The following is a 12,322-nucleotide window of genomic DNA, read 5'->3' as shown; positions in this document are numbered from 1 at the left end:
ACAGATACTTTTTTTTCCTTTGATATTAGTATTATAATAAAACACAAGGTCTCTGCAATTCATGAGATCCATGTTTAAACACAATGGTAGAGGTTTCACACTCAATTAGCAGAATCCCCTCTTCCTCATCATCTTTATCTGCTGCTGCATTAACTATATCTTAGCAATATTCTGCTGTATTATTTCACAAGTAACTAGAATATTTGTCAACCCAATATGGTTTCCTTGTCCAAATGAACCAAATGTAAATGTGTATCAAAACCTGAAATTATTCAAACCCATGCATTCTTCACACTTGCATGACTAACACTGGTAATACTTCTTCTTAGCTCTGACACATTGTTTTCATGGCAACTAGATAGTGCTGAAGAGACAAAATATTTAGAAACTAAAAAAATAAAAAAAATCTTTAAAGTATGTGCTCGTACCAAATACCTGTTAAGTCATTGCTTCAGGATAACCCTTAATCAGATCCTTGTATTACAGTGTTGTGCTCAGCTGCTTCCAGACAGATAAACTAAAAGAAAGAGAGCTTAGAGCTCTACCCTTTGGAAAGGCAGATAAATTTCTGAATGTTGAGCAATATTCAATTAAATATTGAGCAATATTCAATTAAATACTTCTTTTAAATAGATGAAAAATAATTCAGCCTTTCTTCTGCTTGCCTATGTTTTTTAAGCCTGAAACAAAGTTTAGAATAAAAATATTACAGAGGCAGTCCACCAATGTCTTAACAAAACTGTCAACAAATGAATGCAGCTGACTTTTGATGCACAAATTGAGAAGTAAGTTTGGAGCCCATCATTGTGCTGTACATATAATAAGAATTAGGTAAAGAACTGTCTTAAGGAATAATGCTTAGCTAAACTGCACTTTGCAAAACAAGTATTGACTCTTTGATACTTATGAAAGAAAATATCCAAAAACGCTCTTAAGGCACTCAAGATCCCAGTAGGACCACTGTAACTAGTGCAGTGAATGTTACATTTGCATCTCTTAGTTTCTACTCGTGATTTACAAAGTTTCAGTTGCGTAGAATTTCTTTCAATTAAGTCCATGAACCGTTGTAAAGACTCATTTCCAAGGGAGTCCCTTCTTTGTTAAGGTGAGGAGATGACCGCCCTTGTTAGATACGGGACTATACCAAGCACTATTGAAAGATCACCAAGGTATCTGGGCTACAAACAGAAACTCCATACACAACAATCTAAAACCCCCTCATTATTCTCTAAGTCCTAAGGACAAATACAACCACAAAACAAATCTAAAACAGATTCACTTTTTTTTGACAATGATAATGCAATCTAGTAAACAGACATAACAAAACAAGTAATATCCTTTTAAGATATTACTTCATAAGCACAGAACTCCATATTTTACTCCAAACCTGGGACTATTAACACGCAATTTTATTGTAACTACAACAAAAGATGATAGAGACCCTCACAAATGACACAGCTGGGGAAGATGGCACAATCTTGCAACAGCTTCTATTTACCTCTCTTTAAATAACACAAAGCACAGTGATTAACATGATTATGACTCTTAAAGACTGTACTTATAAAACAGAGTTTTATAAGGGATAACTTACAGGGTTATCAGTAGATTCATCAGCCAACTGTAAACCAAAGTAATCTCTCTCTGTCAAATCGAGATGCTTGAAGACTATGTCCAACAGAACTTGGCCCTGATCGTGTTTCTGCAGAGAAAAAATACAGACCTTTCCTTTAATCAATAAATATATATAACTGGACACACAGATTTCAGGCAGGTAGAGCACATATAAATTCTTTCAGACGTGCTCTAGCAGCAATTTTTAAAATATCACAAAGTGTATCCCAGCAGCACTATTTTTAAACGAGCTTCAGCTCTTTTTGAAACATATGTAAGGAAATCATTTTTCTTCTCTGTCATTTTCTGACAGTAAGAACTTCTCACTTCTCAGCTAGCTACATGATTATTTCTGAAAGCCTTTCATTAGCCAAATTTGATATTTAAAAGGAGAGCAGAAAAGGAAAAAAAACAGTCAGAAATTAATAAAGAACTCGGTGCAAACAAGAATCTTGTTTGGGTCACTGAATTCAAATGTACAGGTCTACACAAAATATCCTTCCTGATCTCAAAATCTATTCCTGACTTTAAATGAACCAGCATATTGAAAATGCTTCCAAAGTTTAATGGCAGAGACAGCTGAAACAGCCAAATACCTAACCAAGAAGTATCATTTAATACATTCTAAGATAGCACTTCACTGTAAATGAATTAATTCAAAGTAACTGAGTAGCAGTAACACTTCAGAGTCAAGTGAACAAACTTGATTTCTACTACAGGGACAAATGTTACCCACAAAATGATATAAAAAGAATCTGTGGTGTTAGTACCTAGCCATTTTTTGCCTAACCTGGAAATACTGCCAACATAGTAATTGAAACTCTGAGTGTGCCATTATGACAAGACTCAATAAATACATTTGGTGAAATCTGAAGGGAGTTTCCCAAAGAAGTTAAAAGTGTCACAGCATCTTGAAATACAAAAGACAAGCAAAATTCTGCAAGAACTGTCAAACAAGAAGAAATGTGAAAGAGATGATTGATACATTTTCCACCTAGATTTTCTACTTTCTGTCACCAAGCAGAGAGGCTTCTAATAAACTTCTAGGTGCCAAGTATTATTGCAGCTACAGTGGATTTGATACATCTTGCCTTGTTTACTGTAGGCAGTAAGAATAATTTTAGAGTTTTAGAACAAAAACCTCTGCTGTTCTGCTCCCAAAGTACCCTGGTTTGCATAGAGATTACATAACAGTTTACCTTTACAGCTGTTGGAATGGAAGTATGTAGCTAAAAGATCAAGATAAAGCTGCAAGAATTCCATTAATACCCATACAAGAGAAAAATCTACACATCTGCCTTCAGACATCTTTTAACATCTAAGAGCATCCTATCAAAACTAAATTTTTTATTCAGATGAAATTACACTGAATTCAACTGAAGTTTAATAAACTGTCAGAGGCAGTTATTTGCGCCTAAAAACTCCAAGAAGCATGACAATTTATTTTATAATAATAAAAAAGTAGAGAATAATTATACACAAATTATGTTTGAAATAATCCCATGAGGACAATCATACCCATAACTCTGCATATATCTTTAAGTTGAAATTACATAAGGGATACATTTCAGGTCCCATATAAATTTGGCTAAATTGAAGTGACCTAAGAATTCCTGTATTTACTTTGCAAAAGACCTTATTTTTCTTTAAATGGTACAGAGAAGATGTCTTACAAATTGATAAGAAGTACACCACTGAAAAATTTACTTTCCAAATTACTAAAAACAAGCAAAGAAAAAAACAGATGTTAACACAATAAATGTACAACAGCATAAATGGATAAGGCATTTTTTATATACAATCCAAATATAGGCACTTTAATTTTTACTAAATTAGGAGTTTCTGTTATATTTTGAAATAAACCAATAATCAGTACAGTTTTTACAGCAAATAAAGCTAATTTTAAAATTACATAGCAACACTAATTGCCTCTTGGCATTTTTCCCACGTAGATTTAAATAAGAACACAAACGAAGAACTTATAACAGTAACTACCAGAAAATGGGAGATGTCTGGAACCTAAGTTTAGTCTTGCAATTACCACAGCTGACATGTTACTTCCTCTAACAGCATGCAGATACCATCTCTGTAGCTTTTTTCCAATCTAATCCTGCCAATGTACACTGTTTCTTAAAAACCTGAACAAATATTTCCTAATGAAAAAGCTTAGAACTGGCTGATCAGTTTGAATTAAGAAACACAGAACATCATTCCACAACCACAAGGAAGGTATTTTTCCTGCAATTGAGCAGCAAATTTGGTAAGAGAAGACAGGTTTCAACATGAAGCATTTGTTTGGATCACAATGTTTTACCTAGTGCAAAATAAAGATAAGCATTTAGCAAAACCAGACCTTAGCTTAACCCATCTCTGATATTTATGTAATGATGTTGCAGCTTGCCAAAGCAGGTGAAGGTCACAATTCTGGTTGTGGAGAAAGATCCAAAATACTTGTAATACTATGATAACATTGAACAGCTGCTCAAAAATATAAAAAGTATGAAATCAAGTTTAAATGTCTGATTTTTTTAATAAAAAAGCAAACCAAATAAATGCAAATGAGCATAATAAGAAACTTTTGTTGCTACAGATTCAAGTTAAACATTATTTCCTCATAAAACAAGAAATAATGAAAACACGTATGAAAAATGAGAACTATCTAAGACAAAACCACGAGTTAGACACAAAAATGTCCATTTTTTTTCTGAACTGAAGAATTAGAGGGTTACATGCACTTACTAGTCATTGCTGGAGGCAGAATGTCTCACAAATTTTGGCCTCTTAGGCCAAATTTGACATAGACACTAGACATCAATACATGAACTGCATTTTATTAACTGTTTATCATCTAGTATCACTAGATATATACGGATTAATTTTTAATTGCAAAATGATTGTCACTTGTTCACAAACACCATGTGTGAAAATTTAGGCAGATACCTGCAGCTTTGCACATTACACAGGTCTGATGCCTGCTTACCAGCTCTCACCCTCTTCTCCAGCTCCATTACTGACACTCTGCTTTTGCTGCTGCCCACAGAACTGGCTGCACCCACAACAAACACCACAAGACATTGCTGCTGTGTCAGCCTAAAAATATTTGGATTTCTGATGCCAGAGGAAGGGGATGACAGGTTCTGGGCTTTCCTGGAGAGGGTCACAGCTCTGCTGCTCACACATTTGTGGGAGGCTGCGCTGCTCCTTCACTACTGGCAACACAAACCCTTTCACTTGCAGCTCACAACAATGCCTGGGCTGATGCTCCAGGAAGTGCACTCCCCAACACTGCTCAACTCTCTCCTTTCCTTCTACAACTAATGCTATTCTTTTAATTTTTTTTTTTTTGGTCAAAGAAAAAAGGGAAAGTATCAAAGTAATGCTGGAGATTAAATTACTAAAAACATCTAAAATTACAGAGGGGTGGTATGGGGTTTTTTGTTTGGTTTGTTCTTTTCTTGTTTGGTTCGACTTATTTTACAGGTTTTTACATTTTGCTTCCATCAGAGTGTAAATTCATTAAATTTGAAGTTCTGGGATAGTAAAGGCTCCAAATTGAAACATTTGTCCATGACCATTAGCCTTTCTCACAGAACAACCCACCCCATCTATCTTGACATATTGGCTTTCAGGGAATATAAGTAAGCCAGCCTGCATGGAAAAGATGTAATTTTAGGTATTTAAACAAGTAATTAAAACAAATTAAAGTAATTTGATCTTGAAGAAACAGTTTTACAGTAATGCAAATGATCCTGATCATGTTGTTAACTCACATCAGCCTTCTTTCTTCCAGCTACATGTTCTACTGAAGTCTGCTTTTCAGGATGGAAGGAGGATTTCTTCATTTAGTAAGCAGAGCATTTTAAAGAAAGGGTTTGTACTCCTCAAACACAGGCACAGGTTAATTCCAACTGATTCTTCTGCCTGGAACCAATGCAGCCTTTCTCTGGCTACAATCCATGGGGATTATCTGGTTTGATTTGTTACACTCTCAACAAGGTAAGGCTTAGCACAAAGGTGCCTTTTGTTCAGATCAATGGAAAGGGCTGGTTGAATTGTGAACTTAGAACATCACGTAAATTATCAAGAGACATTGTCTGTGATCACCACTTTGCTGTTGGAGAAGAAATAGCATTTGAGTACATTTTTATTAACACACCACTGCATCCTCCAGATGATTTTTACAATCATTAGCATACAAAATACCTATAGCAATCACCAGGAGAAAAAAAAAAGAAGGGGCTAATTTATTTGATGTTATCTTTGTTCTTCCTATTTTGAAAACAAGCCCATAAATATTTATGGCTAAGTATAGAGCCAACCACAATAAAGTAAACCAAAGCTATAAAACCTGAGAACCTGTATGGCATGTAGGTTACATTTGCTACAAATGAATACTTTACTACTCCCTAATTGTGAAAAAACAGATTGAGTCTAAAACATGAGATCAAGATGTTCAGCACCAAGGAACTTTTTATTCCCTAGACCCAGTTTTAATAGACAAACTTGCAGGCTGATCTGTATAAGCAGTAAAGCATGATCCATGCAACTAAAATATTTAGTACACTAGGGAGGTGGTAAGAACATATTACATAATTTTTTCTTGGGAGAGACAGAACAGACATTTGAGGATTTATAGCTGGTGATTCTGCTTTTCTTAGAGGCACTAGTATCCTCTAAAAATGTACAGCTTTTAAACACCTAGATCAGAAAGAAGCACATCTCCCATACCTGCTGCCCAACAACTATTCCTTATTCTTCCCTATTTTTACTTTCTTCATAAGAAAAAACCACAAGACAGATACTTTAATGGAAAACTTATGCACCTGAAAGCAAAGATGACAACATTTACAATTTCTTATGCACTTCTAATGTTTTATATCCAACTACATTTTGCATATATTGCTTTTTGGCAGGCAGTATAGACTGGGAAACTGTTAGCAAGGATGAGAAGAGATACAGAAAAGGGGAAAGCATAGAGAAAAAATTATCTTAGTAGGGAAAGGAGGCTTGATGTTAATAAATTAAAGTCTTTTAAAAATCTGTCCCTCAGCTCCATCATCCAAAATTCCCACACTTTACTACTCAGAAGTCCAGGAAAATTAAGTATTTTTGAATGAACTACAGAAATGCCTCAAGAGACTATCCTAAACCCTTCCACCTTGACTGACATATCTAAAACAAATAACCACCAGATCTGCCTCTGAACCTTAAGCCTCTGGATGTTGGATCCCTGCAAGTTTTTGCCAGATAACAGCTTTCACTTGTGATCAGTAGCTGCAGGCTCTAACCACTGATTACAGAACAGAAAAAGGCAATCCCTCTCACAAATCTTCCCTGAAACATTCAAATATATCAATATCCTTGCTGTACACTGGGTATCAGAATTCAATATAATTACTGAGCATTAGAACTTCTTCAAATAGTCTGAATTGATTTGTCCATATAGATTTGACAATTGCTTCACTTTCTCCTTCACTTCCCATCTGAAGTGCCACAGCCTTATTTGATACTCCTACACTTCATTTGCTGAAGTTCAATCTCCTTTTGAAAAATTTTAATTAATATGCCACCTGTTAACTTTCATCATCACATTATTCAACCTTTCTCTATGTAAGTCATCAATTCTATAGCTTTCAAAGTAAAAGCAGAGTTCTACTACTACAGGAAAACCTACAGCTTCTTTCCTGTTGAGTTCTAGTTCTTCTCACACACAGACAACTTTAAATGCTTTAATGTTTTCTTGTGAGGTCCTTGCCTATTTTTAATGGGTTTTTTTCCCCCTCAGGAAGCTGAAAGAAAGGGCTGCACTTGTGTAACATATACACAACATCATGAACATTTTTATTAGAAAATGGGATGAATAACCTATTTTAAATTCCAGGTTCATGCGTAAAAGTTGTTGATTTTTTCCATTAACAGTTCTCAGTATTCAGCAACCAGCTTTCCATTTTCCTCCCTGTCATTGTCATTAGCGTAGTAGAAGGTGGTGACCTTAAGTGAGGGAAATCACAGAACAATAATATTTCTGAGGAAAGCAAAGAGCAAGGAGATTCTCTAAGATGACATCTATGACCAAGTATAACCATACAGGTGATTGAACACAGTCAGCTATACAGCTATGGGAAAAGTTCCCACTCCACCTTACTCGTGCTGAAAATACAAAAACCAGAATGCAGCAGAACAAAAGCTGCATTCAACTCAATGGCAAAACTGTCCTCCATTTCCACTGGGCAACTTTAATCCATGAAGAGAATTACTAGAAATAAATTATGCTTCGTACACTGGATTTTGAAATGAAGATGTGTTAGTATGACAGAGCATGCCAGAATGACTAAGATCCCAGTAACTGTGCACACGTGTACAAGCATGCCTGCCTGAATACAACTTCCCCTTTTATTCTCTACTTCACACTGTTTGAAAGTCAAACTCCAGCCATACAAACACAGAAAAGGAAAGCAAGCTCAGGATATTTATCTGCAATAAGCCAGATATTGATTTGCAGTAAGAGTGTTACTTACATTAACTCTGAAAGCTTGTACAGTGTTATCCAGGAGAAAAATGTTGCAGACCACCTCCGTATGCTGCCTGTCTCGTGCCAGCTCAGATGCTCGGACATTGTAGGTTCTGCCAGCAGGCAATCGGAAACGTGCGGTCATTACTGTCCACACAGGGTCTGCAGGCAAAACCAACAGAAAAGTTAAAAAGAGCCAAAAAAATGCAAATGCAACAATGTCTCACTTCAAAAAAAGGTGAAAACACAGCAAGTCCATTATTTAAAAAGTCCATTACAGACAGAAGAAAAGTGAACACTAAATTCACAGTAGTCAATAAGACAGCAATGCCTTACATGTTACAACACAACCTTATACCAAAATACTCAGTCCTTTACTTTCTGTCCATTGCCCACACCCTCCCTATTTTAAGGTTGTTTTGTGGGTTTGCTGTTTTCTCATTGGGTTTTTTGTTTGTTTTTAAAGATTCACAACAACATTTTCAATTCAAAAAGCATTGTAATTGCTAGGCATTATGGCTACTAGTTTCCTGATATTAGATGCAATTAAGTAACTAATTTCAGTGCAAAACAGCAAAAAATGCTTACATAAAAAGCTTTATGGAGAAAAAGAAAACAGCAAACAAACAAGACTTTGATGCGTTATTCTGCAAGGCCTGTGCATTCACTCTAAAATCACAAAACATGAGAATGTACAGTGGTAACAAAAAGATTAGCATTGTTTCTTTGCCCTCTTTTTTTAAAATTACAACATGAATAGTTTAATGTTTGTCAAATTACTGAATCTTCTGTCTATGTCAATTTGATTGGATTTGCACATTTAGTTTGGGAGCACAAACAATTCTCATCCTCTCAGCAAGCAACCATGACCATCACAAGTGTACACCCTGTGCTGAGAGCCGATAAATAGAATGCAAGAATTGACTTCCACTTTTCTAATCTAAGATTCTGGTGATTATCATCCAGCCCCAGCCCAGCAAAGTCCTTAAGGACCCATCTGAAGCTATCAGCTCTATCCAATGATACCAGCTACTTTCTCAAGTGCCTCACAGGATCAGGGCCTGTGATTCACTTAATTACACACTCAGCAAACTATTTCTACATCCTTTGACAAGGGCGTAAGCAAACAGAAAGTTTCATAACTTAAGTAGAGAATATATTGAGACATAAAATTAAAATACCCTAAGAGTAGCAAAAGAACACATGTACATTCAAAACCGAATATAAAGTGATTGATTTTCCTGATCTTGCATAAAATTATGAAGCCTTCAAACACATCTATGTATTAACTTCACATTTGTGGAGGGGGACAGGAGCATATGATGACAAAAAAAAAAAAAGGACAATTTAGCAGAGGACAGCAAACATTCCAGCAGTGATTAGAGAGCTTACATGGATCATAAGAGGTATCTATGCTCCAATATACATAAATGAAGAGGGAGGGGTAAGAAATGAAAGATCAATCCCTCCTGAATAGTTGGTAACTCAGATACATAGGCTCTCATGGGAAAGTGGAATACCAAGAACTAAGCCGGGACTTTGTGGTTCAATCATCTTTCCACTGCCTGCAGACAACCTCCTGAGTAACTGCCCTAAAAATCCCTGAGGTATTTGGCTTTTCTAGATCACATCTTTAGCTCTTGAAGTATGACCACACACCTGAGACATACAAAAATCTGCTTGATCATCATCCATCCTTGCAAAATGCTTATTTTGACTTACTCAGCATTTTCAGATTAACTAGTACCTTGCTTCCTCACCAGACAGCTTTTTTCTTTTGGCTACTCAGTCACTGGCTTTAGAACTGAAATGCTGTATTCATGTAGAACTACAGCAAGTTTATTTTTGTTTTGCTAAACCAACAAGACAAACTGAATGATAAAGACACCAGATAAAGCCACCAGCTGCTAAATTTATGACTATGTCAGCTACACAACTGATAACTACAGCCAGAATGTTAGGACAGTATTTGCTGCTGAGCTGAAACTAAGAAGGTTTCAGGAAAGCACACCATTTGATTAAAACCAGTTTCTCCATACCACAGAAACAGCCCCTTGATGGGTGTAATATACAAAGATTTGAAAAAGTAACAAATAAATCAAGAAACAGTGAGCGCCATCTTCAGAGTGCCTTTCCACAAATACAAACACTAGTGCACAAAGGACTGTTCAGCTTTCAAATTTAAGTACTGCAGTCCTCACAAATGCATTTGGCAGTGAGCTAGGAGAGCCTAACTCAACAAAGCATACTTTTGCAGCAGAGGGGAAAAAGGACTTGTTTAAAACTAGAAAACAATCTTAAAACCATCACGTTTTAAGAGAAGAAAAAGGTAAGTCTCACCTTTTCTCCTGTTCTTTCCTCTATTTTTGTCATATTTGCTGATCAAGACAAGACCAGCAATATTTTTTCCTTCCTCATCACTGCCTTAAACTAGACAGAAAACTGGGTTTCAGATGCAGCAACAAATCCGAAAGAGGGAGCAAAGAGAAAATCATCCCTTAGTGACCCTCAAAATCCTTTATCACCATGAAACCATTCACTCTGTCCCGTCAACAGACCCAACCTGCAGATCTATCAAGGTTCTTGCTGTAACACAGATCATCTTTGCTCCAGCCAAACAAAAAAATATTGCATAGTTACAGACAATGACTGGATTTTTCTCAATGTACATAAATGAAACGATCAAATTCAAGAAAGAGGCACTGTATTAAGAGTTTGTTATGGAAACAGGAGCAGCTATATTGGGCCAGAACAACAGTTCGTGTAGCTTGCAGACTGGAAGGGCAATGCCTTCTCCACTCTCCCTAAGAAAGAAACAAACAAATAGGACACACACACACTTCTCATGCTGTTCCAGTGGAGTTTAGCATCTTCCCAGTGGGAAGCTCATAGTCCCACCACGCTGGACATCAGTAATTCATTAATGTTTTCTTCATAGACTTAAGGAACTATGTTTTGTACTTTCAGATTATGCAATGATATATAAAATACACAGTACTTGGAACCACCATCTCATAGCAGACAAGTTTCTTGCATGAAACTAAGAGTTTTTTGCAACTACAAAACACAGTTTAACAAGTATAATGACTCAAATCCTGAAATGCGCCCACGAAATGGAAATAAACAGCCATGAAACTAATAGAGAAGAAGGTGACAAGAGACTGTCTTCTGTAACCCACATTCCAAGTTAATCTTTCCCTCTATGTCAGCAAAGAAACTATGGAAGAATGTAAGGAATATGTTAAAACACCTTCACCATCACATGCACTTTCAAAAATACTCCTCCTTCTAAGACCTGCCAGGGTTATTACACAGAACTGCTCTGTGGCCAATCATGTGCACACAACCCATATTTAAACCTCTATCAGCACATGTACACTTAACAAAAAGGACGCGGTTGTTAAGTACAGATAGACTCTGCAATTACTGGTTTTACTGACACACTTGTTTTACAACATAATTGGCCACAAACTGTACCCATATCATCTTTGCAACTTCTTTCTTTCACAAATAAATAAACCAAGAACACAGATAGTATTGTCTCCCAAACACATATTGCCATTCTTGCTATACATTTTGAAAACTTACTAATAGTGAAATGGCTAGCTCTTGCTTATAAGGTTACAAATTACAGCTGATTTCCTAACAAATACTGATATATAAAATGAGAAAATCTGATAGAAATTCAGCTACACTCATTGCATACTTCTGCAATAAAAATATTATAGCTAATGTTAGTACAGAACAGAGGAGTGCTTTAGGCTCCAAAGTAAAATCTGCATACCCAAAAGAAACAGGAGTAAAAACAAAAGCTGAGACTTAACCAAAAAACCAGTTTGAGAACATCTGGCTTAAACAGCAGGCTAACTTAAGCAAGATACTAATGTGTGTGCATATCCATGTTGTGGGCAGTGCCACGGCCACTTAATGCTAAAATATTTTTATACATGCAAGTGGATTATTTAAACCAGACTTAATCTTTGCATATGATGAAGGTTTTCTGCTTATAATTTTTCAGCATCTTCTGGTAAGCATGTAATATTTATGTGAATAAACAATCTAAAGAACATGCTGCTACAGCAACTGGAGAAGGACAGGACTTGTGCAAAGTAACTCCACTTACCTCTCAGGTCTGTGGAGGGAGTAAGTTGTACATTTCCTGCCTGAGCTCAGGTTTCAAGTGGTGAAGCAATTCCAGGG

The 12,322-nt window shown here is 36.1% G+C and overlaps 1 protein-coding gene across 3 annotated transcripts in view; it reads right to left on the bottom strand.

The window, feature by feature from the left end:
• Window positions 1-12,322, bottom strand: part of PTPN4 (protein tyrosine phosphatase non-receptor type 4) — a 107,968-nt gene that overhangs the window by 61,374 nt on the left and 34,272 nt on the right. For all 3 annotated transcript variants that reach the window (XR_004060892.1, XM_030952666.1, XM_030952667.1), the window contains exons 2-3: window positions 8,130-8,284; window positions 1,592-1,699 (exon numbers count right to left, since the gene is read on the bottom strand). Coding sequence is in view for 2 of the 3 variants with exons in the window: in XM_030952666.1 (XP_030808526.1) it covers window positions 1,592-1,699; window positions 8,130-8,284 (263 nt within the window). In the remaining variant the exon portion in view is untranslated. The remainder of the gene's footprint in view (window positions 1-1,591; window positions 1,700-8,129; window positions 8,285-12,322) is intronic.

Source organism: Camarhynchus parvulus, chromosome 7 (genome assembly GCF_901933205.1).
Source record: "Camarhynchus parvulus chromosome 7, STF_HiC, whole genome shotgun sequence".
NCBI lineage: Eukaryota > Metazoa > Chordata > Aves > Passeriformes > Thraupidae > Camarhynchus > Camarhynchus parvulus.
Note: the sequence above shows the minus strand (reverse complement) of the source record. Positions and strands in the feature narration are given on the sequence as shown.